Below are 27,028 nucleotides of genomic sequence, written 5' to 3' on the forward strand. Positions count from 1 at the left end.
TTGATAGATTGTATTTGAGGATGTTGCTCCGCTCAGATTATTCTCCATCACAATGATTACAAAACAAAAACGTGAGAATATCTGTAATAATTGTCTCTGATTGTTTAAATTCTCATTGTGATGTTGATGAAGCCCCACAGCGCCCCCTGCAGGCGGAGCTGCGTCATCACTACAGAGATTCATCATATTTATCTCTCAGAACCTTTTTAAATCTAATTCATTTTTACCCTTTTTCACTTCAGGTGTAAAATAGTATGTGTGTCTCTTTAGTGTTTAATAACAGTAATAACAATAATGTGTGTGTGTGTGTGTTTAAACAGTCAAAGATCCAAAGACATTATTCTGTGAATCAAACACGACTCAAAGCAGCTTCTCGCTTTTAATATTTCATCTTTATTTATTAAAAATAATCACATCTGATAGAATCATCATCTCGACACCACGTGGACTCCGATGGCGTTTAGATTCTTTGATTCGACTCGCAGCTAATTCAGCTTTCTGTCCGAAAACTGACAGAAAAACACATTTATTTATGACAGAAATAATAAAAAGTGATGACGTTAACATGAACCCATCGCGGTTTGATCGTCGCTATCTTGGCTTTTTTTTGCAACAGATAAACAGGAAGTGACCATATATGGGCTGAGGAGGAGTGACGTAGAGACGCCACATACGTCTCTGGTAGAGACCTGTCAATCACTCTGTAGCCCCGCCCCTAAAGCCCCCTGGTGGACAGTAGAGAGAATGCAGCTTTAACACATGAAGCTTTAACTTCACTTTAAAGAAGCGGAGGTCGTCTCCTGGCCAGAGACCTAAAAATAAACTTTGTTATAATTCATGAACTAAAGATCTTTGACTGAACAAACATCACGTTGTTCCGCAGACAAAGAAGTTGATTGTCCTCAACGTCGACACTCGACAGTCAGACTTTTAGAGCCGTCGTTGTGAAACCATTTCTCTGTCAGCGCGCTCATCAGTCCCGGCTTCCATCCGGACCTTTCTTCCCCTCTCAGTATTCACGATCCTCATTAGAGACGCTGCAGAATAAAACCTCCGAACTCTCCAGAGGGAGTCCTGCAGGCCCCTCCCAGGTGGGCGGAGCTTCCTCCGTCAGTCGTCGGGCTCGGTGACGCACTGCTCCACGATCTCCCTCAGGTTGGGGTTCTCCATGGCGGCCGCCACTCGCTCCTTATCGTTGATCTGCTTGTTGACTGGAGACAGAAAACTTGACTTATTATACATCAGTCTGGAGTCACGATGAACACTTCATCATCTGAGCTTTCATTTTGTAGAAAGTCTCTTCACTAATAAATTCATTTATTCTAGTAAATGTTCAACCGTTCAACTGAAAGAGACAAAGTGGAATAAGAAGAGAAACAAGCAGCAGGTGAAAGAAAGAGTGAAGTTTAGCATCAAAGTGAAATATTTACACTCAGTGTTCAGTCTACAGAGAGAAGAGAAGAGAAACTCACTGTCTTCCTCAGTAGAATGAGTTCCCTCTGAAATGTAGATTTCCAGCTGAGAAGAGGAAGAAAATCAGCTGTTAGGATGAAGCCGCAAGCTGTGCTGGAAGTTCACTATTCAGTACAACTTATTTTAAAAGAGTTAAATTAAATACAAACGCTTATAATGAGGAATAACAGAGAAATGTGACAAAAGAGTTAATCATCTAAACTAGTGACGGTACAAAACAACAGAAAACATACAAATATGTTTTTAAACAATAACCTTCCAACAGATCCATAAAGAAACACTAGAACAGGACAAAATCTGACTGACTGGGTCACTTATGAAGTGTTGATGTTGAGTAAAGTTCTGGTTCATCGTTATTCTTCTTTACATAACCTGTGAAATATCTTCAGAAATAAATGGAAATGTATCACATTTATACCATCGGACTATTTTAACAGGATGTCCAAAGAAATAAAAAATAAAAAACATTATGACATGAATAACGATAAGATACGCTGAGAACCTCTGATCTCTCTGTTCCTGGATATTTTTAATGAGCAGAGCCAGATAGAAAATGATCTGGAAGTCACTCCTGTGGTTCTCACCTTGTGTTTGAACGGCAAACATCTCTGCAGCTTCACTTGTAAGCAGAGACCTGCAGACACAACGATGAGAGAAGAAGAAGAAGAATCTCTTCAGTCTGAGGCTCAGAGGTTAAATAGAGAGCTGCAGGATGACGTGTTTCTGGAGTCAAACAGGAAGTCATCATCACTGGTTCCCTCCACACACAGCCAATCACACGCTTACATTAGATTCTGAATAATTACAGAAAATCATCTGAGTCAACAATCGTTTATGATGTTTACAGATGTGTACATATACTGTATATATACTGTATATATACTGTACATATATACAGTATAGGTATGTAGTATACAGCTGTTGATCAGCTGACTCACCGATCAGCGTGGCCAGAGAGCAGTGCGGGACGGTCGGGGAGAACTTGATGATGATCAGGTACTCGTCCTCTCCGAGCTCCCGGACCTCCACACACTTCTCCGTCACCACGTCCAGCTCCTCTAGGGTGTTGGGCTTCTCCGGGTCCCGGATCGACCTGATCACGTCTGTGGGGGGGGGGGGGGGGTTGTTTACTTTACCAAAATAAAATACTCTGTGATGGTGATGATTATTACCTCAAACTCCCTGATGAGGTAAAATGACTCATTTTATGATTAAAGGATAAACAAGTGTAACAACTGGGTGTTCTTTCTTCGGATTGATAGTCTATAACACATTGTTATTAAGCTCCAGTTTAGGAAGATATATAGTTATTTATAGATATCTACTGTACCAGCTCTGGTCACGTGTGCCTTTCACTACAAACCAAACTCAAGAAATCTGATTTTATGTATAATGTCGTCACATAATGTGGGATTCACTCAAAATAAACCAAACTCCATTCAGAAAACCATATATTCAAGTTCTGTTCCAGTACTTTGTGCCATTTCTATACAAGTTGAAAGAACTGCGCATGCGTTTTTCACTCCAATCTCATCAAGCTCCATTGAATACATCGTGTATTACCCAGCAGCCTGCTGGAGTCTCTACTCACCGTAAACCTCTAACGCTTTCTCCTCCATCTCTCTAGTCAACGCGCCATAACAAACATGAGCTACTGTTGAGATCTCTATCGAACCAGGAAGTACGTTTAACGGTCACCGGAAGTGTGAAAATTACACCCAGATCAGCTGGCTCCCTCGCAGCCAATCAGCGCATCCGTCTCACTTCCGCTTCCTGTATTTTTTTCCAGTGAAAAGTAATCGATGAATGATCAAACTTAACTCGACTAAGTACATTTTCTTAAGCACAATGTTTCGAAATAGTTGTACTTTACTTGAGTATTTCCTCATTATACTCAGAGGTACATAATGTACCTTTTACTGTACTACATCTCAGAGGGCTTTTACTTTGAACAGAGTATTTCTACTCTCTGGTACTTTTATTGAAATATCTGTAAGAACCTTAAAACTAAACAAATAAAGTACAATAATACAATTATGAATAATAATTCAATTCATTTGAGAAAATAAAGATTTTCAAACAACTAAGGCAACTGAATAAAGGCTTAAAAAGAAGTATGTGTACTCTTTATGTAGGTTATGCTTTATTATTATAAGATGTATTAGTTTTAATTCACTGGTCACAGAAACAGAGAAGAGGGCTTTTTGTTATATAAATAAATAAATTGATTAAAAAAAACATGTTATATATATATATTTCTTTATGAAATAAATAATAATTATAAGTGCTGATTGTTTCAATCACTTCTTTCTTGAACACCACGATCGTTGTTCGATTAACCAGACTTTCCTCCTCGTGCTCTATTGGTCAGGTCTGGTCAGCTGACAGCAGCAGACAGAACACGTGACCACTCGGAGTCAGCTGTTTTGTTTTACATGACAGGAAGAGATGTCCAAACTTTGTCTCCGTTACCGTCGATGTTGTCGCTGTTTACCGTTTAGTTGGACCGTCGTTGTTTGAGGAAGTCTCCCGCTTCACCGCGTGGAGATGTTGGAGGAGAGGAGCTCCTTAGAGGTGTGTGTGATCCCAGAGAACCAGCACTGTGGCGGGGTACCGGACCTCCGGAGAGCCGAGCTGGCTCCCGGAGGCTCCCTGCTCGGATGTCTGGGGGTCCGCGGGAGGCTGGTGGTCTGGGACCCGGCGGACAGAGAGGCTCCTCCGGCCACAGTGGACGGGTGTTACGCAGAGTGAGTGTGCTCACTTATTAATGTCATAAAGTCTGTTTTTAATCTGATAAATGACTTATTTATATTATATATGTCATCCTAAAGTCATGGGCATGAGTAAACATTATTATTATTAAACATATAACATTCATATAGAGTCACCTTCCTCATGATCACTGCAGGACGTCATATCCGGTAGTACAAGAAGTATTCACATACTTTTACTGAAGTAAAAGTACTAATACCACACAGGGAAAATACTCCACTACGAGTAAAAGTCCTGCATTCAAAATCTTACTGAAGTAAAAGTATGTAAAGTACACCATGTACCTCTGAGATGTAGTACAGTATAAAGTACACCATGTACCTCTGAGATACAGTATAAAGTACACCATGTACCTCTGAGATACAGTATAAAGTACACCATGTACCTCTGAGTTGTAGTACAGTATAAAGTACACCATGTACCTCTGAGGTGTAGTACAGTATATAGTACTATATGTACCTCTGAGTTGTAGTACAGTACATAATACCCGTGTCTGTAGTTTCTCCTGGGAGGAGGAGCCGGTCCTCAGCGGTCGGGGTCTCGGGGTCTTCAGGCTTCTGGCCGTTGGGGCTCAGTGGGACCTGAAGCTGCTGGAGGTGGAGGCGGAGCGGTCGGCCTCCATCACGGTCCTCTGTGTGTCCCAGTGTCCTGCAGACCGCCTGCTGCAGACCGTCAGGGAGCAGGACGACGGTGAGTACCAGGACCAGGTCCAGGACCAGGTCTAAAACTGGACCGACAGAAGTCCGGAGACACGGTGTCTTTATATGTTATTAACTTTCTGAACCCCAAAACCAATTGGCAGGTTTGAAAAAAGCAAGTTTTCTTTAAAACATTGCCAGAAATACAGTTTATCACAATCAGAAGCTGTAAAAACAGATGTGATCGTCGGATTTTCAACTTTCTGACGTCCCTTGAACACATCATGTGTGACGAATGCCTCCATCAGGAAAAACAACCAAATTTAACACTTAAAATAGAAACTGAAACATGATGTTTCAAAAAATATAATATCAGAGAGAGAAACTCAGCTTGTGTTTATTTCCTGTTGATGATTTATGTCTTTCTAACTTGTTATTCTGCACTAAAGACATGTTCTAGGGCTTTTATTTTGAAGGGAAAAGGTTGATGTATAATATAATATTACTGACTGAGTCTTTGTGTCCAGGAGTGTGTGAGCTGCAGTCGGTGCGTCTGTTGTCGTTTGCCGCCGGCCGCGGCTGCGTGCTGCTGAACCGTGATTGGCTGCTGCAGCTGCAGTGGCAGCAGACGGAGGCGGAGCCACAGACGCTGTCCTGCTGCAACATCCGGCTGACTGACGGAGACGGACGCTCTGCCGTCCACCAGTGTGTCTGCAGAGACACTCTGTTCATCCTCAGCTCCACCGGGCTCATATGTATCCTCCACAGATCAGTGACATCATGAAGTAGAATCCTGTAGTAATACTCTGAGTATGTAGAAGTACCTCAAACACACACAACTAACTAACAGACTAACAGGAGGAGGACCACAGAGACCTGGATCTGGTCTCTCTGTAGATCCCAGTCTTCTTTAACTGAGACCTCCAGCTGTGTATGACATCACTGATGGAGGTCTGCTGGCCAGCATCGACCTCCCGGCTTACCTCGCTCTCCTCCAGCCGGAGGACGACCTCGTCTCCTCCTCTTCCTCCTCCTCCTCCTTCTCCTCCTCCTCCTCCTCCTCCTTCTGCCTCCTCCAGGTGTCCTCTGACCTCAGCACAGCCGTAGCCGTCACTCAGTCTCACAGCGCCGTCGCCGTCGACCTCGACCACTACTTCAGGTACATCGGGAAAAAACAGTTGCTGTCTCGACTCCTCTGGTGGTATAGAAGTCTATGAGAAAATGACTCTACTAGGTATGCTATCATAGCAGCCCAGAGCTAGCATGTTACTAGCGAAAAGCATCTAGCCGATTGGCGCGGCAGATTGCTACGTAGCCTAATTTCCTGCAAAAATTCAACAGCGCAAGAATGCGGGATTGAATTTCGTTGTGTTCTGGTATGACGAGGCGGCAACCGAGTTAAAGTGATGCTTCACGTCTTAAAGCTGCATTCTCTCTAGTGTCCACCAGGGGGCGACTCCTCTGGTTGTATAGAAGTCTATGAGAAAATGACTCTACTTCTCTCTTGATTTATTACCTCAGTAAACATTGTAAACATGAGTTTATGGTCTCAATCTCTAGTTTCAAGTCTTCTTCAATACAGCATGATGTTCATTTAGTGAATGATGGTCCATTTAGAGTCACACAGACCATAAAGTCACTTCCTGTTCACTGGTTGCAAAAAAAACAAGATGGCGACGGCCGTAATCCCAGAAGGTGATGAACCGAAGTTAATTTATTTGGAATTAATGTTCTTTAGACTTCTAAACAGCCAGAGGAGTGTGGAGGAGTGTGGCCGTAGCCTCAGAGATGAACCAACACACACTCCTGTCTTTGCAGTTTGTGTCCAGACCACCTGCTGTGTGCCGCTGCCCCTCGTCGCCCCCCCATCCGGCCCCAGGACCAGAGAGACCAGGACGACCTGTCGAGCTCCGACTGCAGCCTCGCCGCCCTCGGAGCGACGTTCAGGGCCGACCGGTAACCGAGCGCACGGACTCCACACGATCAGACATTCAGGTTCACACTAGTTTACTACTAATCACTGTAACTCCTCTGTAGCTCCTGGGATGCTCGTCTGGCCTCCATGTACAGCAGAGCCTCCTCTTCCTCTTCCTCTTCCTCCTCCTGGTCCTCCTCCTGGTCCTCCTCTCTCCTCCACCTGGAGCCCCACGGGGCCTCCTCCTCTTCGTCCCACAGCCGAGTGCCTCGCGGCGGGTCCGCTGTCTCTTTCTCCGTCCCCGAGTCGTCCGCTCCGTCTCTGCTCACCGTGTCCGAGTTCTCCGCCCAGCTGACCTTCGTCTCGCCCGGCAACGGAGGGACCACCGCGGCATTGTGGGACTTTGAGTCCGGCGGCGTGAGCCTCCACCGGGCGGAGGGCGAGGCGGCTCCGGTCCAGCGCTGTGGAGAGAGACAGCACCGGCTGCTGCTCAAGAGTAAGAACTCTGTGGAGGATGAGAGAGTCATGAAGAAGAGAACAAACTACACAAACGCGTCCACGTCTCCTCAGAACTCTAGAACTACACACACACAGAAACACACCTCATGTATCAGACTTCAGCTCATCAGCTCGTTTCTCTTTTTAACAAAACGTTTGAAGTGAAACTAAAAGACGACAAAGATGAAAAAGATAGTTCTGTTAATAAACCACAACGAGGAGGAAGAGGAACTTTATAAACTGTCTCTCTCACTTCCTGTCTCTCTTTCTGTCTCACTCTCTCTATCTTCACGTCTGTCTGTCTTTCTATCTTCCTGTCTGTCTTTCTCTCTTCCTGTCTGTCTCTCTCTCTGTCTCTCTCTCTGTCTGTCTGTCCCTCTTCCTGTCTCCCTCCTGTAGAGTCTGGTGTGTTCCAGGTCCTGTTCTCGGTGTCCCAGCAGGACTTGCTCAGCAGGCTGATGTTGTTCGGCAGCGCGGCGACAGTAGACGCAGTGTGTCACCTGAACAGCTGGGGGCGCTGCTCCATCCCCGTCCACGCCCTGCAGGTAAGAGGAGGAGGAGGAGACGGCCACACCCGTCTCTCTGCTCTGTCTCTTTTACAGCTGTGTTGTTGTTGTTGTTGTTGTTGTGCTGCAGGCCGGACTGAAGAACCGTCAGCTGGACACGGTGGACTTCTACCTGAAGAGCAAAGAACACCTCCTGATCCCTGCTGCCGAGCAGCCGGAGAGCTGCACACAGAGCCTGACGGACCGTACGTACACAACACGCAACACACAGACTCACAACGGCATGCAGCTGTAGTCCGTTTATAACACAACAACACAACAATACAACAAGTCTCTGAGAAGATAACATGGCCGACATCTTCACAAGAGAAGAACAGACCTCCCCCTGCTTTCATCCGTCTGATTGTTCTGCGACTGGAGCATCAGACCAGCCAGGATGCATGCTGGGTAGTAGAGTAGCCTCAGGTCCTAGCTGGGTTAGCTTAGCATCCATCATAGTTATGCTTCGGTTGTATTTTTTCACATACAAATCCATCAAACTTCAGTCATTGTAGTTTCATACATGTTGTATATAAAGCTGTGTGTGTGTGTCTGTGCGCGTGCGTGTGTGTGTGTGTGTGTGTGCGTGTGTGTGTGTGTGTGTGTGCGTGTGTGTGTGTGTGTGTGTGTGTGTGTGTGTGTGTGTGTGTGCAGGTTTCCAGGAGCTGTGTCCTGCGTTGGACCTTCTGTGTTCGGCCGTCAGAGATTCAAACAGTGAAGCTCAGAGCCGGCAGTTCTCCGAGCAGCTGCTCAACATCACCATGAGCTTCGTCAACACTCAGATCCGCTCGGTGCTGTCCGACACACAGCGTGAGGCTGCACACACACACACACACACACACACACACACACCTCTGTCCACAGCTGCAGACGCTCAGCTCGGGTTTGTTCTCTGTCGCGTCTGCAGTCGAGGACGCCGGCGTGCGCGGCTGCGTGGACGCACTGGACCGCTACGTCACCGAGCTGAGGAGCTACATGAAGAGGTTCCCCTGGCCTGCAGGGGGCGACGCCTCAGACTCCGTGGACCTTCAGCAGGAGGCTCAGGGAGACGCGTGGGAGCAGCTCTCCACGGAGGTGACGTATCGCTCTGTTCATCTGTGTTCACTTCTCCCATCGGAGTTCATAGAGTCAGGACCGTAGACCGTACTTAAGAAGAAGACGCGTTGAAGCCTCGAGTTCGGCATTTTAGCCGTCGCCATCTTGGTTTTTTTGCAACCAGTAAACAGGAAGTGACCATATTTGGACTGAGGAGGAGTGACACCGAGGTAGCCACCTGTCAATCACTGTGTAGCCCCGCCCCTAAAGCATCCCCTGCTTTATGGTCTGTGTGACTCTAAATGGACCATCATTTACTAAATGAACATCATGCTGTATTGAAGAAGACTTGAAACTAGAGATTGAGACCATAAACTCATGTTTACAATGTTTACTGAGGTAATAAATCAAGAGAGAAGTAGAGTCATTTTCTCATAGACTTCTATACAACCAGAGGAGTCGCCCCCTGGTGGACACTAGAGAGAATGCAGCTTTAACACGTGAAGCTTTGGCCTTCATGTCTCTGAATGTGTGTGTGTTACAGGAAGTGGTCCGTCAGTCCGTCCTGACCAATCAGATCCCCAGAGCTCAGGCCGTCCTGAGGAGGCGGAGCCGGCCGGAGCAGCGTCTGTCGGCTCTGAGGACGGAAGGTCTGCGTCAGGTGTTCTGCTGCCTGCAGGACCGAGACCTGCAGACCGCCAACACGCTGCTCACCAACATGGTGAGGACTCCTCGCTGCAGGAATCTAACCAATCAGAGTTCATGCTAAGCTAGGATGCTAACTGTATACATGCTAACATTGGTGTTGCTAACGTGTTGAAAGTTGCATGAGACACGACGGTGAATGAAAATCTAATAATTGTCGTGTTAAAGGAACAGTGTGTGTTCAGTACAGAGCTGGAATCAGTACTGGGTTAGCCTAGCTTAGCATAAAGACTGGTAGCAGGTGGAAATGGTTAGCTTACACTTACCAACACCTCAAAATCTCTCTGATTAAAGGCGTTTTTTCTTTTATATATTATTTACTGGCAAGTATTTTGCATTTTTTGTCACGTTTATTTGTCACGGTTTGTAACACAATGTATCTCGTTAGTTAATCTATTTATAGACAGAAATGTAAAAAAAAACAACGTTTAATTAAAGGGTTAAATTCAGTTCATTTGAACCACATTGTGACTCCGGCTCTCTACTAAACTCATCTCAACGAACAATAAAGGCAAATAAATGTGTTTCCCAAATGTTCCCTCAACACCTAGAAGCTATGATAGCATGCTAACATTAGCAGCCGGCTAAATGTCACTTTAAAAAGAGTCTTTGTTTCCTGTGAAATCTAAATAAAGTCAAATTAACAGAAGCTTTTTAGTCGCTGTGGTGGAATATTAAACATGTCGTGTTGTGTTTTCAGGGTTTCAGTGTGAAGAAGCAGCTCCACAGCATCTGTCTCTACACCGACGACAAGAACCTCAGAGAGTTCGTGGTGAGTTCAGTCAGCTGAAGTCTTTGTGTTTCCGTCTGTCTTCTCGGTGTACGGTACGTCTTAACGAGGCCTCTGATTTGGTTGATCGGACAGGTGGAGGAGCTGTGTGGGCGGAGTTGTTTCCCGGAGGAGGAGGTGCAGAGCGTGGCCTTCATCAGGGAGATGGAGAGGTTGGGGTCTCTGCCTGCAGCCCGACGTCCACAAGATGCATCAGCACACAGGTAGAGATGCTGCTCGAGGCTCGATAGCTTCATAGCTAGTACGATGATTATTTCTTGTATTACAAGTTTTCTAAAATGTTATGTTTATATATGCAAATGAGGCGCAAATAGAGAAAGAAGTGAAATAAATGTTTTCCACTCGTCTGAGAGAAGACGAGTTATGGACGTCCAGGTGAGGTCAAGTCCTGACGCCTCTCCTCTGTCCCTGTCGACAGGCTGGTTCAGGTCCAGATGGTCCACAGGGAGGCGGGTGCTGGTGGTGGCGAGGAGGTTCTGGAGGAGCTGGTGGGACACAAGAGGTCTGAGGAGGACAAAGCGGGTCTCTGGAGGAGCCTCAGACTGGACTGGGTGAGGAACTGGGACCGGAGCTGCCAGACCGCCGTCCTCCTGTCCAGACTGCATCACACAGGTAGACTCCATCAACCGAGACCTCACGGTGGTTCCTGATAGTCTCACATACGTAATGTGTAACATCTAATCCCCTTGATCGTCATCAGAGGTGACTTCCTGTGACTCCGCCGTGCTGTGGCGTTACCTGACCGCCCTCCACGACCGGCGCCGGGTGGTGGACTGGATCCAGAACCAGGAGGCCCCCCCAGGGGGCTCCCGGTGGCCCGAGCTGACCCCAGAGCTGGTCAACGACAACACGGTCTGCAGCTCCTACATGAGGGAGGAGATCCTGGACCTGCTGGCCCGGTACTGCAGCGCCTGTTCCATCGATCCGCAGACGGGGATCGGTGACGTTTCAATAAAAATAATTCATTAAAGGAGCAGCTGAGTGGATGCTTTACACGTGGATTGCTTTGCGTTGATGTCTTTATTCTTCCTCCAGGAGAGGCGTGTTGGTTCCGGAGGAGCTGGCGGACTTGGAGCAGCTGCTGTGGAGGCTGGCTCAGGGCGGGGGGGTGATGGCCTCGCCGCCCCCCATCCCTCAGTACCGCTCCCCCCTCGGCCTCGACCTCCACGGCCTCTTCATCTCCTTCTGCGTGGACCGCGGCCTGCAGTACCTGCTGTACGCCTACCTGGAGCGCCACAGGTCCGTCCCGAGTTCCACCTGAATAATCAGACAGTATGTTAATGATATGCTAATGAGCTTGTGTGTGTCCGTCCCTCCATAGGTTGACGCCCAGGAACTGTCCCCTCTTGACCAATCAGAGCCTGTCTGAGAGCCAGCCCTGGTTTGAGATGCTGGTGAAGATCCAGGAGATCACCAGAGATCTGTCAGGTACTCATCTTTTTAATCTTTTAGATGAAACTATATACGTGGTTGAGCTCATGAGACCTGGTCTCGGTCTCTCTTGTGTTCCAGATCCAGGACTAGTCTTCCAGGCCAGTCTAACCAGTGCTCAGGTGCTGTTACCGGGCAGCCAGGCGTCTCTCAGCAGTCTGCTGCTGGAGGGTCACAGTCTGCTGGCTCTGGCCGCCATCATGTTCGCCCCCGGAGGGATGGACCAGGTAAACCTCAGATCCAGATCTCAAGACGGATTGAATCCCCCCTGAACAGCTGGTTTTTTGGGGTCCCGAACAGTCCTCCCATGAGCTTCCTGTGTGTGTGTGTGTGTGTGTGTGTGTGTGTGTGTGTGTGTGTGTGTGTGTGTGTGTGTGTGTGTGTGTGTGTGTGTGTGTGTGTGTGTGTGTGTGTGTGTGTGTGTGTGTGTAGGTGGTGGTTCAGGGTGAACGGTCGGGCAGGTCTGAGAGGACGGTGGACCCCCAGCTCCTGAAGATGGCGCTGGCCCCCCACCCGAAACTGAGGGCCGCCCTGTTCCCCTCCGGGCCCCGAGGAAGCGGCCCGTCCTCGGACATCTCCGTCTACCACCTCCTGCAGTCGCTCCACCCTCTGGACCCTTCCAGGCTGTTCGGCTGGCAGTCGGCAAACACCCTCAACTCCACCGGTGAGCTCTGGAAACCTGCGTGACATCGTGTTAGCACGCTGACTTTAGCACGCTGACTTTAGCATGCTAACACGCTAAACTCGATGCTAAACATCAGCTGATCCGCCTCCTCCTCCACAGAAACCTCAGAGCTGCCTCACTTCTCCAGCCCTCACCTGGTGGGCCGGTTCGCTCTGGTGGAGAACCTGGACTTCCTGTACTACCTCCGTCACGGCCGACCCTCCTTCGCGTACGCCACCTTCCTCGTCCAGCGACTGAGCGGCTGCGGTGACGTCGCGCTGCTGTGAGTACACTCGACTACAGCTGTTCAGGTCAGGTCAACGGAGCAGCAAAGAGGAGGAAACAGTGTGTGTGTGTGTGTGTGTGTGTGTCTCAGGCTGCAGCAGGCCTATCAGCAGGCCTACAGGTCGGCTCTGCAGAGCTTCGATGTGACGTCTGTGACGTCAGCGGCCGTCTGTTTCTGTGAGCTGCTGGGAGTCTGTAGCCTGAAGCTGAGGGTCGACGTCAGAGCCATGAACACCGTCCTGCAGCACTGGAGCCAGAGCAACACACCGCAGCTACACACTCTGGGTACACACACACACACACGCACACACACACAACACACCGCAGCTACACACTCTGGGTACACACACACACACACACACACACACAACACCCCACAGCTACACACTCTGGGTACACACACACACACACGCACACACACAACACCCCACAGCTACACACTCTGGGTACACACACACACACACACACACACACACACACACACACACAACACACCGCAGCTACACACTCTGGGTACACACACACACACACACACACACACACACAACACCCCGCAGCTACACACTCTGGGTACACACACACACACACACACACACACACAACACCCCGCAGCTACACACTCTGGGTACACACACACACACACACACACACACACAACACACAGCAGCTACACACAACACACAGCAGCTACACACTCTGGTAAAAACACAGATTTGTGTCTTTTCTGCGTCTGAAGGTGTAAAGCTGGCGGAGGCGGAGCCTGGAGCAGCAGAAGAGCTGATTGGCTACCTGGAAGCTGCAGTGACAGACGGCCTGGAGCAGAAGAGCATCAGCAGGTAAACCATGTGACCGTAAAGCAACACAGAAGGGCACATAGAAGGTAACACGTGTGTGTGTGTGTGTGTGTGTGTGTGTGTGTGTGTGTGTGTGTGTGTGTGTGTGTGTGTGTGTGTGTGTGTGTGTGTGTGTGTGTGTGTGTGTGTGTGTGTGTGTGTGTGTGTGTGTGTGTGTGTGTGTGCAGGTCGTCCTACGAGGCGGCTCAGGAGTGGGCGTTGCCTGTTCAGTTCTGTCAGCTCCACGGTCTGCAGCTCAGCTGTGTTTACTCCGCCCACTGCGCCGATGACGGACAGTTCATCCACTTCCTGTTGTTTGTCCAGCTGCACAGCTTCCCGCCCCAGCAGGTGAACACACACCTGCGCTCCTCAGTCGTTCCGTGTTTCGGATGTTATTTCTACTGTTGTGTTATTTCTCTTTTCATGTCGCGCTCCCTCCTCTGACCATATTTGGCTCTTCCTCCCAGGTGAGGTCACTGGCAGCTCGGTTTGGCCCCGCCCTGCAGGCCCACCTGAGTCTGGCGTTTCAGGACCTGCAGGTGTGCAGCCAGAGGAGGTGGCCCCGCGGCTCCGAGGAGCAGCCCGCGTCCCCGGACGCAGAGGAGGCCCCCGGGAGCCCGGAGCACCCCGGGGAGCTGTTCCAGGTCCTCCTGCAGAGCCAGGAGGAGGCGGCGCCCTGCAGGTACCTGCTGCAGGAGGCGCTGGTGCAACGCTGCCCGACGCTGGCTGTAATGGCCGCCTGTCAACAGGTAACGGGACAAAACACACAACAACACAGTTACACACTCTGAGTTTAATGATTCTCTACATTCTGCTCGGTCACATGATCATAAATGTGATCGTTAAGAGACGCTAATCGCTCATTAACCCCGTCACGCTCCGACAGGGGGCGGAGCTTCTGCCGTGCCTCTGCGTGTGGTTGTTGACCTCCGTCGACGGCGTCGCGGCCGGAGAAGCCGCCGCCCACCTGGCCGAAGCCCCCCAGCACCACGAGTGGACGCTGCACGACCTGTCGATCATCTGGAGGACGCTGCTGGGGCGGGGCCACGTCAGGCCCCTCCTACGAGGCTTCGAGCTCTTCCAGCGGGTAAAAGTCTGAAGAAATCAAAACGACTTTTCTTGACTGACGTCAACAGACGGATCAATAACAGGTTTTCTTCTTTGTGTGTCTCAGGACTGTCCTCTGGTGCTGGTGTTGAGGATGTTTGAGTTGTGTTGTGACTACAGGAACTTCTCTGAGGCCAAAGCGAAGCTGCTGGACTTCCAGAGGACGCTGATCACTGTGAGTCATCGCACCGATAACACGACGTTCATCTGTTGAAGTGGAACATCCTGCGCTCCTCTTTCTCCCCGCAGTGCTCAGCTTTTTAAAACTCCTTTTGCCTTCACACTTTGTGTTGTCCTTCTCTTCTTCTTCTCTTCTTCTTCTACTTTACCGATGCAGCTGAGAAACGGCGGCCCGGCGCCCCCCGGTGGACTCCCCCTGCAGTGGCTGGAGAGCCAGGCCTCCGTGCTGCTCCTCATGATGCTGCAGCGCTGCTCCTCCCAGTACGACCTCCACCGGCTGCTGCAGCTGCTGGCCGACGTCGACAAGCTCCTCAAGTCCAACGGTGAGAGCAGAGAGAGCCACGTCGCCTCGTAGGCTGATCCCAGAACAGTTCACACTGTTAACTCTGTGAGTGTGTGTGTGTGTGTGTGTGTGTGTGTAGGGCCAGACTTCAGGAAGCTGAGTCAGCTCAGCCAGCTGCTGCAGGGGTCAGAGGTCAGCCTGTCTCCCAGGCTGCTGCAGTGCGGCTCTCCCTCCGTCCAGCAGGAGGAGTTCCAGGCCGCGGTGGACGCCCTGCAGGCCAGAGGGCGCTACGGCCCGGCCAGGCAGGTCGCCCTGCTGGCCGGGCTGCCCGTCCACCAGCTGCTGCTCAGCCAGGTCTGATCCACCACACGGACCACACGGAGGCTCTTAGTACATTCACTCACAGACTAGTTTTTCCTCTTGTGCCTCCTGCAGGTCAGATCGTCTTCATTTCACACTTTATTTTAATAAAACTCTTTATTTGTTTCATGTCACGAGTTAAGATATCTTTTATATTTCTCTGTTGCTAAAACTAAAGCGTTTTATCACAACCACAAGCTGTAAAACGTTCATTATCCTCAGATGTTCATCTTTCAGACGGTCCTTGAACACATCATGTGTGAACGCTTCCGTCACAAACAGCAGCCAAAACAATATTCCATTAAAAACATTTTATTATATCTCAATTAAAAATAAAGCGTTTACTTTAACCAGATTGTGTAAAAACATTAAATTGTGAAACTATGACGTCATGATTGATTCATTGAGTCATGTGACAAGAATGCTGTGAAATACATAGTTCTATAGATTCCAGTTTACACATCTTTGTCAAATAAATTATCACAGAAATTCAACTTTTTTCAAAGTCATTCTGCACTAAAGTCGTGTTCTAGTTCTCTCTACTTCTAGTCGTGATTGTTCTGTTTCCGTAGAGGAGCAGGACTTTTATTTTGAAGAGCTTTGTCTTTCTCTCTTCCTTTCAGCTCCTCCAGGAGGTAAACTCCCAGAAGTCCAAGCGCCAGTGGAGGAGGTTGGAGACCCGGGTCGGTCTGTGGAGGAGGTGTCACGAGCAGCTGAAGGCCGAAGGCGCCGATCCGGAGTCGGCCTCCCGGTTCTTCCTGTCTCAGGCCGGTGACGCGGCGACCGCCGACCCGCCGGAGGCTCCGACCGAGCTGCTGGACGTCCAGGAGCGCTGCCTGCTGCGCTGCCTCGCCGCCCGCTGGCTCTCGCTGCTCAGCCCGGCTCCCGAGGACCAGCTGGAGAGCCTGGAGAAGAAGCTGTGGGTCGGCCGGGTGCGACGGCACGTCCTCGTCGCGGCCGCGGAGAAGGAGAGCGTCTTCAACCTGCCGCCGCCCGCCGGCACACCGGAAACGAACGCGTACGAAGCGCTGATGAGGGAGTTCTCCTTCTCCGGCATAGCGGGCCTGAACGCCGAGAGGTGGCTCGGTCTGGAGGGACTCCCCGGTCCCGGTGAGGAGGACCGGGAGGAGCCGAACGCCGAGTCCCCGTTGAGTCCGGAGGAGAGGAGCGCTCTGGCTGCTCTCGTCGGTCAGTTACTAGAGGACGGCAGCATCCACGAAGCCAGCCGGGTCTGCCGGTATTTCTCCCTGTACCACCGGGACATGTGGGTGGTGCTGCGCTGCAGAGGTCTGGCCTCCGGAGACCTGAACCCCGAACCGCAGGACGAGGCGTCGGAGGTTCAGCCGAAGAAGAGCCTCACCAGCTGTAAGCTTCCCTCACCTTCTAACCAAACTAATCTGTTTGAAAAGCTGTCCAGGAAGTTCAGTTTTCTCCACGTCCTCTCCTCCAGCTCCCTCGATGAGCAGCCTGTCGTCCTTCGTGATGCTCCCGCTCCCCGGAGACGAGGTCGCCGTCCAGCTGCAGAAGCTGGTGGATCAGTGTCGCAACGGCAAGAACTACTGCAAACAAGTCCTCAGCCTCTACCAGCTCTCCAAGGTACCAAGTCCAGGATCAGTGTCCTCATTTAAAACCACGTAGAGAAGGTTCACGTTGACCCTGTACTCTCTCTCCTTCTCTCTCCAGGAGCTGCAGTGCTCCTTCAGCCAGATGTGCAGCGAGGAGCCTCGCTCGGTGCTGGAGAAGCTGCTGCTGTCGGAGCAGCCGGAGCGCTTCAGGAAAGCTCAGCTCTTCATCAGGGCTCAGGGTCTCTCTGCAGACTCTGTGGCCCAGCTGGTGTCCTCGGCCGTGGTCCAGGCGCTGCTGGCCTCCTCCTCCTCCTCCTCCTCCTCCTCCTCCTCCACCACCTCCTCCTCCACCACCCAGGAGCTGCAGCCCGGTGAGTTCCTTCAGGACGTTTTCACTTCACTGTGGACTGTACGGAAGCCACGACAGGAGAGTGAGGAACACATGTTCTTGTGATCTGATTGTGTGTGTGTGTGTGTGTGTGTGTGTGTGTGTGTGTGTGTGTGTGTGTGTGTGTGTGTGTGTGTGTGTGTGTGTGTGTGTGTGTGTGTGTGTGTGTGTGTGTGTGTGTGTGTGTGTGTGTGTGTGAGCAGAGAGGCAGGTGTTCAGGCCGTCAGAGGGGCGTCACGCTCTGGTCCAGCTCTTCAAACTGTGTGACGATCCGAACCTGGTGGGAGTCAAACTGCTGGAGAACCTCAACACTGTTCCACTGAGAGACCTGAGCTGCAGTATGAGACACACATTTACCTGCTGCTAACGTCACTAGCTCTCCTCCTGGTTGGTTGTTGATGTCACATGATCAGAGACTATGAGCTCGTGTTCTCTCCTCCCGTAGTCGTGGAGCTGCTGGTCGTGGCTCACGACTGCTTCAGCCTCACCTGTAACATGGAGGGCATCGTCAGAGTGCTGCAGGCCGCCCGACACCTCAGCCACACCTACCTGGCCCCGGGGGAGCACTACGGCCTGCTGGTAAGCCCCGCCCACTGACAGGCCCCGCCCACTGACACACACACACACACACACACACACACACACACACACACACACACAAGTCAATGTGGAGGTTTGACCACCGACTCTCAAATCAAAATACATAAATCCATTCGGTGTTTTTTGGAATGAAGCTAAAGAGAATTATAAATATAGTGTGTGTGTGTGTGTGTGTGTGTGTGTGTGTGTGTGTGTGTGTGTGTGTGTGTGTGTGTGTGTGTGTGTGTGTGTGTAGGTGCGTCTGCTGACAGGTATCGGCAGGTACAACGAGATGACGTACATCTTCGACCTGCTGCATCAGAACCATCGCTTTGAGATGCTGCTGAGGAAGAAGATGGACACGGACAGAGGACAGGTACACACACACACACACACACACACACTTACCTGAGCAGAGCCTGAAGGCATCATGATGTCACTGAAGTGAACCTCGTTGGTTAGCTGTTAGCGGTGCTGCTAACGTTACTAGCTCTCCTCTGATTGGTTGTTTACAATGAAACATGATCAGAGACTAGAAACACAAGTTCTACTGAGTCAGTGAAACTTTATTTACACTGTGATGGTTAACGTTAAACTTTATTTACACTGATGGTTAACGTTAAAACTTTATTTACATTGTGATGGTTAACGTTAAACTTTATTTACACTGTGATGGTTAACGTTAAACTTTATTTACACTCTGATGGTTAACGTTAAACTTTATTTACACTCTGATGGTTAACGTTAAACTTTATTTACACTCTGATGGTTAACGTTAAACTTTATTTACACTGATGGTTAACGTTAAACTTTATTTACACTGATGGTTAACGTTAAAACTTTATTTACATTGTGATGGTTAACGTTAAACTTTATTTACACTGTGATGGTTAACGTTAAACTTTATTTACACTCTGATGGTTAACGTTAAACTTTATTTACACTCTGATGGTTAACGTTAAAACTTTATTTACACTCTGATGGTTAACGTTTAACTTTATTTACACTCTGATGGTTAACGTTAAACTTTATTTACACTCTGATGGTTAACGTTAAAACTTTATTTACACTCTGATGGTTAACGTTAAACTTTATTTACACTCTGATGGTTAACGTTAAAACTTTATTTACACTCTGATGGTTAACGTTAAAACTTTATTTACACTCTGATGGTTAATGTTAAACTTTATTTACACTGTGATGGTTAACGTTAAACTTTATTTACACTCTGGTTAACGTTAAACTTTATTTACACTCTGATGGTTAACGTTAAAACTTTTTTACACTCTGATGGTTAACGTTAAACTTTATTTACACTGATGGTTAACGTTAAACTTTATTTACACTCTGGTTAACGTTAAACTTTATTTACACTCTGATGGTTAACGTTAAAACTTTATTTACACTCTGATGGTTAACGTTAAACTTTATTTACACTCTGATGGTTAACGTTAAACTTTATGTACACTCTGATGGTTAACGTTAAACTTTATTTACACTGTGATGGTTAACGTTAAACTTTATTTACACTCTGATGGTTAACATTAAACTTTATTTACACTGTGATGGTTAACATTAAACTTTATTTACACTGTGATGGTTAACGTTGAGCGACTACGCTCCGTCACACCTCTACGTGTGACTGTTTAAAGCATCGTGTCGACGCGTCTCTGCTCCACATGAACCGCTCTCAGAGCTCCAGCCTGAAGACGGCGCTGCTGGACTACATCAAGCGCTGCCTCCCCGCAGACAGCGAGAAACACAACATGGTGGCTCTGTGCTTCAGCATGAGGAGGGAGATCGGAGAGAACCACGAGATGGCGGCCAGGACGCAGCTGAAGATCATCGAGTCTCAGGCCTGGGGTAGAGCATACATATATACACACACACACACACACACACACACACACACACACACACACACACACACACACACACACACACACACACACACACACACACACACACACACACACACACACACACACACACACACATACTTCATCCTTCATCAGTCACACTGCTGTTCCTGTCTCTAAACAGTGGTCACTCCTGATCTGAAGAGCTCGTTGGTCAAAGCGTTGGGTCTCCTGAGGGACGCTGCAGAGAGCTTCTCTAAGGTACCTGAACGTCTCCACCTTCAGCTTCAGAGGAATCAGAAGCATGTTTTCTTTAAGCAATCACCAAAACTACACCGTTTACCAAAGAAGCTGTGACGACAGCTTTGGTCAGAAAGAAGATATTTCATCAAAAACATCATTTTTTATCCAACATTGGAAACACTTGTGGTCACTTGGAAACATGTTGGATATATAGATTATATCAAAAAAATGACTGATGTCATCATAACTGAGTCATTCTGCACTAAAGACATGTTCTAGTTCTCTCTACTTCTAGTCATGATGCTTCTGTTTCATAGAGGAGCAGGACTTTTATTTTGAAAATCAACCCCACAGAGAGTAAAGTGTGACTTTACCTCCGCGTGTGTTTCAGGACTCGTGCGTGCGTCAGGCGAGCCGCTGCGTCCGGACGGCCAAGCTGGTCGCTCTGCAGCTGCACTTCCTGAACCAGGAGTCGGACCTGCGGGTCGTCAACCTGAGACCCGCGGAGCTGCTGAACGCCGTCACGGCGCTGCCGCGATGCTACCAGGTGGGTTTCAGGTTACAGTAACTCCCCCAAACACTTCAAAAAAGACTAGAACGTGACTTTAAACTGGCGCCTCAGACTCCGTTTAAACGTAGTGACCTCCACACAGCCAGCAGCTCTCATCCGGGCCTTCTGTCTCTCAGGTGTTGGTGGTGTCGGAGGCGTACGGCTACAGTCCGGACTGGGCCCACATCCTGTACCAGAAGGTGATCCTGAACGGGGACTTTGTTTACCTGGAGGAGCTCAAACGCCACCGCCCGCTGACCTCCAGCCTCTTTGAGGACATCTTCCAGAAGTAAGCCGGCGCTCCTCCATCAGAGGGTTGTGACACACAAGTTTCCTCCGTTAACGTGTCCCGTGTGTCGTTGTTGTTTCAGGCTGGACGGCGCTCCCAGCAGCGTCGCTGCCAACGTGAAGCGCCTGCTGTCGCACTGCGACGACACGTACAGCCGCTACAGGCTGGCCTACCAGCACAACCTGTACGACGTCACCAAGACGCTGCTGCAGGACGCCAAGACCTCCAGCTACCTGAACGACAGGCTGGCCGGCTGATCGGCCGACGGACCGCCGGTCCGCTCACCGGACGACCGGTGGCTGAAGTCCACTTATTTATAAAAAGTCTTTGTCTTTTCTAAGTCTGTGCATTAAAAGTAATAACTGAACATAATGTGTTTCTGCTAATAAATGACGAGACGAATGAAACACGAGATTTACTGTCCAAAGTCTGGATCAACGAACTCACAACATGACGTAAGAAATGACTTTAGAGACACTTTATGAACTGTTTTCATCAATATCTGAGATGTGAGCTTCTGCTTTCATCAAGTGCTGCAGATCAATAGATTTATAAGATATATATATTTTAGTTTGAGATGTTCCTGGAGATCTTTCATCCTCATTCTATGGAAGCCCTTTGACGCCAGCAAAAAAAAAAAGAAATCCACCCAAAAAAGAAGAAAAAAAGATTATGATCTTTTTTTTTTTTTTTTCTCTGTTAAATAAAAAAAAATACAAAATAAAAAAAACATGATCTTTTTTTTTTTTACTTTTTTCCGGTTAAATAAAATAATAATAAAAAAAAACATCATGATCCTTTTTTTTTTTTTTTACTTTTTCCTATGGAAGCCCATTCCCGGCAGGAAAAAAAAAATAATTCCACCCAAAAAAAAAAATTAATTAATAATAAAAAAAACACCCATCATGATCTTTTTTTTCGGTTAAATAAAAAAATTAAAAAAACATAATCTTTTTTTTTTTTTTTTGGGTGGATTTCTTTTTTTTTTTTGCTGGCAGCAATGGGCTTCCATAGCTTCCATATCATTGTCATTATTTTTGTTTTTTTATTTTCCAGCCACGAGCAGCTGCTTTCTTTCCTTTGCTCTTTGCATGGTGTCAGTATTAATATACAGCATATGACTGTTTATGACCATAAACCAGACCATCAGAGAGAAGATGGACCAGTCTCAGTGTAGTCCTGATCCTATAAGACCTCTATCAGTAAGGAGACCATCAGAGAGAAGATGGTCTGTTTCTATAGAGTTATTCTTAATGCAGAGACCGGTCCACCGTGGACAGACCCGGATCCGGAGCTCCGGAGGGAGGAGGAGAGCTCAGCTCCCGACAGCAGCAACAGCGTCTCCTCCTCCTCCTCCAGGAGCAGAGCTTCTCCTCTCTGCTGGAGACCCAGGACGTATTGCTGGACCCGCTGGAGGGAAGGGAGGCAAAGGGAGAACCAGAACCAGGACTGAGAGGAGCAGACTGTCAGACCTGCTGCAGTAACATGAGAGGTTTTCTAAAATGTGCTTTGTGTTTGGTGTGAACACAGCATTAGAGGACGACTCTACATGTCTGAATGATGCTTTTATTTTGTAGAAAGTCTCTTCACTAATAGATGTGATTTAGTTTAGTAGATGGAGAAATAAACTCTGTTCAACGGTTCAACAGAAAGAGACAAAGATCCTCTGATCAACAGCTGAATACGAAGAGAAGAAATCAGCAGGTAAAAGAAACAGGAAGCTGAGATTTAAACATGAACAGCTTCCTGTTTCACTGTCAAGAGTTTCACAATAAAAGCAGCGTAGAACAAGCTGGACTTAACTTTATCAAAGCTCTTCTTCAGACTTCACAATAGAAACAGAAGGTTAGTCTAGAGTTACTGTTGGACCATCAGCTGAACTCATCACAGTTTAAACCTCTTCAATCTATATTTACTGATCAATAATGAAACTAGTTCATCATTATTCTGTCATGTGACTCAGTTTGAATCATTTCATTCAAACTATTTCACAAGTAACTAAAACATCTGCTTCTGTTAGAATAACTATTATTGAAGGAAAGAAGAACAACATCATTATAAACTGCTGAGTCATAACTTTTCAACCTGGTGGACATTAATCTACACACATTCATTCACACGTTCACACTCATGTTGTTTTATTTATGGGTTTACACGACTGAGATTCTTCTTTTTCTTTGTTTACTTCCTGCTGTTTCACTTCCACACGTTGTCTGCGTAAGACAACACGTTTGTGTTTGTTTAAAAAGTTATTAATCTGTTTGGAATGAAACTCAAACTGTCAAACTGTAGCGGTGAAGCTCCGCCCCCTCACCTGACTCACCTGAGACAAACCAGGAAACATGTTGTGACACACACACACACACACACACACACACACACAATGAGAGAGACGGACGATAAGATTCACCTTCAGACCATGAACACCACTTCCTCTAAGAGAAGGACATCTACAGGAGGGAATACTGGGAGTACTGGGAATACGACCACTTCAACCAGCTGCTGAATCCACAAACTGAACAGAAGATTCACAAGAACAAAGACTCGGAGTAACTTTCAGGAAGTGGCTGAGCCGTCTGCCTGCTGTGAGTTCAGCTTCACTCAGAGACTAAATGGCTTCCAGATTAGAAGAAGATCTCTGCTGTCCGGTCTGTCATGAGGTCTTTAGAGATCCCGTCATCCTGTCGTGTAGCCACAGCTTCTGTAACGCGTGTCTGCAGAGCTGGTGGACAAAAACACCAACACGAGAGTGTCCGGTTTGTAAGAGAAGATCTTCAAAGGAACACGAACCTCCTAACTTGGCTCTAAAGAACCTGTGTGAGACTTTCTTACAGGAGAGAGATCAGAGAGCTTCAGAGCCTCTCTGCAGTCTGCACTCTGAGAAACTCAAACTCTTCTGTCTGGACCATCAGCAGCTAGTGTGTCTCGTCTGCAGAGATTCAGAGAAACACAGCGACCACACAATCAGACCCATCGATGAAGCTGCTCCACAACACAAGAAGAACCTTCAGGAAGCTCTGGAGCCCTTAAAGGAGAAGTTAAAGGTTTTTAAACGAGTTAAAGTGAAGTTTGATCAAACAGCAGAACACATGAAGGTCCAGGCCCGACACACAGAGAGGCAGATTCAGGAGCAGTTTAAGAAGCTTCACCAGTTTCTAGAGGAGGAAGAGGAGGCCAGGATGGCTGCACTGAGGGAGGAAGAGGAGCAGAAGAGTCAGATGATGAAGGAGAAGATGGAGGCTCTGAGCAGAGAGATAGCAGCTCTTTCAGACACAGTCAGAGCCACAGAGGACGAGCTGAGAGCTGAAGACGTCTCATTCCTGAACAACTACAAGGCTGCAGTGGAAAGAATCCAGCAGCGCCCCCTGCTGGAGGATCCACAGCTGCTCTCAGGAGCTCTGATAGACGAGGCCAAACACCTGGGCAACCTGACCTTCAACATCTGGAACAAGATGAAGGACATGGTCTCCTACACTCCCGTGGTTCTGGACCCAAACACTGCTGATCCAGCACTCATCCTGTCTGAAGATCTGACCAGTGTGAGACGAGGAGAGAAACAGCAGCTTCCTGATAATCCAGAGAGGATTCATAAATACTTCTGTGTTCTGGGTTCTGAGGGATTTAACTCAGGGACTCACATCTGGGACGTCCAGGTTGGAGACAGTAGAGACTGGTCTCTGGGTGTGTTACCAGAGTCTGTCCAGAGGAAGAGAGACATATGGTCTGGATTATGGAGAATATGGTTCCATGGAGGTGAATACAAAGCTTTCTCTCCATCATCAGGTCTATTCACTGATCTCAAAGTCCAGAAGAAGTTCCAGAGCATCAGAGTGAATCTGGACTGTAACAGAGGAAAGCTGTCGTTCTCTGATCCTGAAACCAACACACACATACACACCTTCACACACACTTTCACTGAGAGGATGTTTCCGTATATGAGTACTGTGGATCTCCATCTGAAGGTTTTACCAGTGAAGGTCTCTGTGACTGTAGAACAGAAATAGAAGATGTTGACGGTGATGATGACGCACTTCATTTACTTCTGAGTCTTTGAGGAACATGTGACTATGTTGTCCTGATGATGAAGATGATGATGATGATGATGGTGGTTTTCATGGTGATGATGATGATGATGATGAAGATGGTTTTCATGGTGATGATGATGATGATGATGATGATGATGATGATGTTGATGATGATGATGGTTTTCATGGTGATGATGATGATGATGAGGATGATGATGATGAGGATGATGATGATGATGATGGTTTTCATGGTGATGATGATGATGATGAGGATGATGATGATGATGATGATGTTGATGGTTTCCATGGTGATGATGATGATGGTGATGGTTTTCATGGTGATGATGATGATGATGATGATGATGATGATGATGGTGATGATGATGAGGATAATATCTGCAGTATAACAAGAAGGTGTGGTGTGAACGTTGATGCTGATGATGTCAAATGATGTCATTCTTACAAATGACTAATTTCTGTAGAAATTAGGTTCCTAATTATGCTGAATTAGCAAAACCTTTATCAAAATTGATTCATGATTAAACTATGGGAGCACATGACAAGTTGTGCTGGATTCTTGAATCAGACGAAGCTTTAATGATATTAAAAAAGATGTTAACAAGTTCATCAGGTGGGATTGTCAAATTATGACAAGTCTTTTACACAAACAGTAGACTGCAGAGGGGTTTACATTCCATTAAAAGATGCAGATGTGACTGTTTGTTGATGACTCGGGTCAAAATGATTTAGATGGTACAAATGCAACGGGATATGCAGTAGTGACAAATCTGGCAGTTTCAGTCAGTCTGAGTACATGGATGACGTTGGGGTCCCTAGAGGAGATGCAGGGTTTTAATCAGTGCTGTTTTGGTGAGCAACACTATGGTAGAGAGCTCAGGAGGTGTTGCTGGTGGAAAGAGGGAGGAGTCTACAAAAATGTTTGGTTCATCTGGATTGAACTTTCATACCAAGTTTGGGGAGATTAATGCAGCGATGAATTGATGTGAACGTGACTAAACATACTCTAGTGTACTTACAGATTTCCTAGCAGGACGGTGAGGAGCTGGGAAGTGACGACTCAACGTAAATGTTTACACTGAACTGTAAATTAATGACGATTCGTATGTCGACAATCGAGAGAAGAGACGAAATGATGATTGCAGTAAAACCTGTAGCTGATTAAGACAGTACACAGAATGTTTGTTAGAACATTCTTTATATTCAATATGTTGTTATTAGTATAATTCATAGAACATTAAAATACATGTAATCTTGATACATTCAATGTTATTGCTTTTTATGTTTTGTTTATGCTTTAAACATTTTTACACTACATTCAAAAATACACATTGATGTCTTGTTGATGTCTTGTTTATGTTTTGTTTGGACATTTATTCAAATGTTATAGAAGGCGGTTGGACGTTGATTCATTTATTCATTTAGATTTTATTAGAAGTTATACGATAGTATAAACAGGTGGGTTATGTTCGAGCAAAAATCTAAATGAGGAATGATAAGCGTGCTTACAAAGCTTGGTGTCCTTATGTGTCCTTGTTGTGTGAACGTCCTCTGACATTAAGCGCTACAGCTGTTTAGTCTCCACAGGAACACTCAGCACTGCTTGTAATGATTCATAAAGTTGTAGGCGGCGTCAATACTTCATGGCGTCTTCTGATTATAAAAGTGACCTTTGTACTAGAACGAATTGTTAAAGTGTCCAGATACTTAGAATATGCTGAATGAAGGCAGTTCGTGTGTGTGATGCTTCTGTGACGTATGTTGCTTGTGACACGATGTTTACTTGGTATAAATGTCCGAGGCTCAGAGACAGACCTCCGAGCAGCCTTGATCCATGTTTACTGTGTGTGAATCAACTCTGTCTCCTTCTTTGCAAAGAATAAATGTCTGTTTAATGATTGTTACAACAGCTCGAGTGAATTTTTCTAACAGGTTTTCTGAAATGTGCTTTGTGTTTGGTGTGAACACAGCATTAGAGGACGACTCTACATGTCTGAA

The 27,028-nt window shown here is 47.4% G+C and overlaps 3 protein-coding genes across 4 annotated transcripts in view; 2 read left to right on the forward strand and 1 right to left on the reverse strand.

The window, feature by feature from the left end:
* Positions 1-385: 385 nt before the first annotated feature.
* Positions 386-3,177, reverse strand: ciao2a (cytosolic iron-sulfur assembly component 2A). The gene is made up of 5 exons (XM_079163402.1): positions 3,065-3,177; positions 2,412-2,576; positions 2,058-2,107; positions 1,473-1,518; positions 386-1,211 (listed from the first exon to the last, which is right to left on the reverse strand). Exons 1-5 carry the CDS (start codon positions 3,090-3,092, stop codon positions 1,111-1,113), a joined length of 390 nt encoding a protein of 129 aa, XP_079019528.1. The 5' UTR covers positions 3,093-3,177; the 3' UTR covers positions 386-1,110.
* A 720-nt stretch (positions 3,178-3,897) lies between these two features.
* On the forward strand, positions 3,898-21,596 carry spg11 (SPG11 vesicle trafficking associated, spatacsin). Of its 2 annotated transcripts, none has more exons than XM_079163562.1 (39): positions 3,898-4,220; positions 4,745-4,935; positions 5,411-5,638; positions 5,811-6,042; positions 6,702-6,839; positions 6,921-7,294; positions 7,696-7,841; positions 7,933-8,047; positions 8,496-8,651; positions 8,749-8,915; positions 9,421-9,597; positions 10,282-10,353; positions 10,447-10,574; positions 10,790-10,983; positions 11,072-11,270; positions 11,407-11,610; positions 11,693-11,799; positions 11,884-12,029; positions 12,235-12,466; positions 12,587-12,749; positions 12,843-13,036; positions 13,488-13,587; positions 13,773-13,932; positions 14,052-14,333; positions 14,471-14,671; positions 14,759-14,866; positions 15,029-15,194; positions 15,294-15,508; positions 16,138-16,879; positions 16,965-17,110; positions 17,198-17,450; positions 17,668-17,805; positions 17,913-18,046; positions 18,303-18,422; positions 19,741-19,909; positions 20,090-20,166; positions 20,540-20,695; positions 20,836-20,987; positions 21,070-21,596. In XM_079163562.1, exons 1-39 carry the CDS (start codon positions 4,021-4,023, stop codon positions 21,242-21,244), a joined length of 7,257 nt encoding a protein of 2,418 aa, XP_079019688.1. In that variant the 5' UTR covers positions 3,898-4,020; the 3' UTR covers positions 21,245-21,596. The 2 variants fall into 2 exon arrangements, with proteins under 2 accessions (XP_079019688.1, XP_079019689.1); XM_079163563.1 differs by having other exon boundaries at positions 17,671-17,805.
* A 1,773-nt stretch (positions 21,597-23,369) lies between these two features.
* Positions 23,370-27,028, forward strand: part of LOC306698935 (uncharacterized protein) — a 6,545-nt gene continuing 2,886 nt past the window's right edge. The window contains exon 1 of the mRNA XM_079163436.1: positions 23,370-24,979. Within this exon, the coding sequence (XP_079019562.1) occupies positions 23,600-24,979 (1,380 nt within the window). The 5' untranslated portion in view covers positions 23,370-23,599. The remainder of the gene's footprint in view (positions 24,980-27,028) is intronic.

The sequence above is a fragment of the Pholis gunnellus genome, assembly GCF_910591455.1.
Source record: "Pholis gunnellus genome assembly, chromosome: 7".
In the NCBI taxonomy this organism is placed as follows: Eukaryota; Metazoa; Chordata; class Actinopteri; order Perciformes; family Pholidae; genus Pholis; species Pholis gunnellus.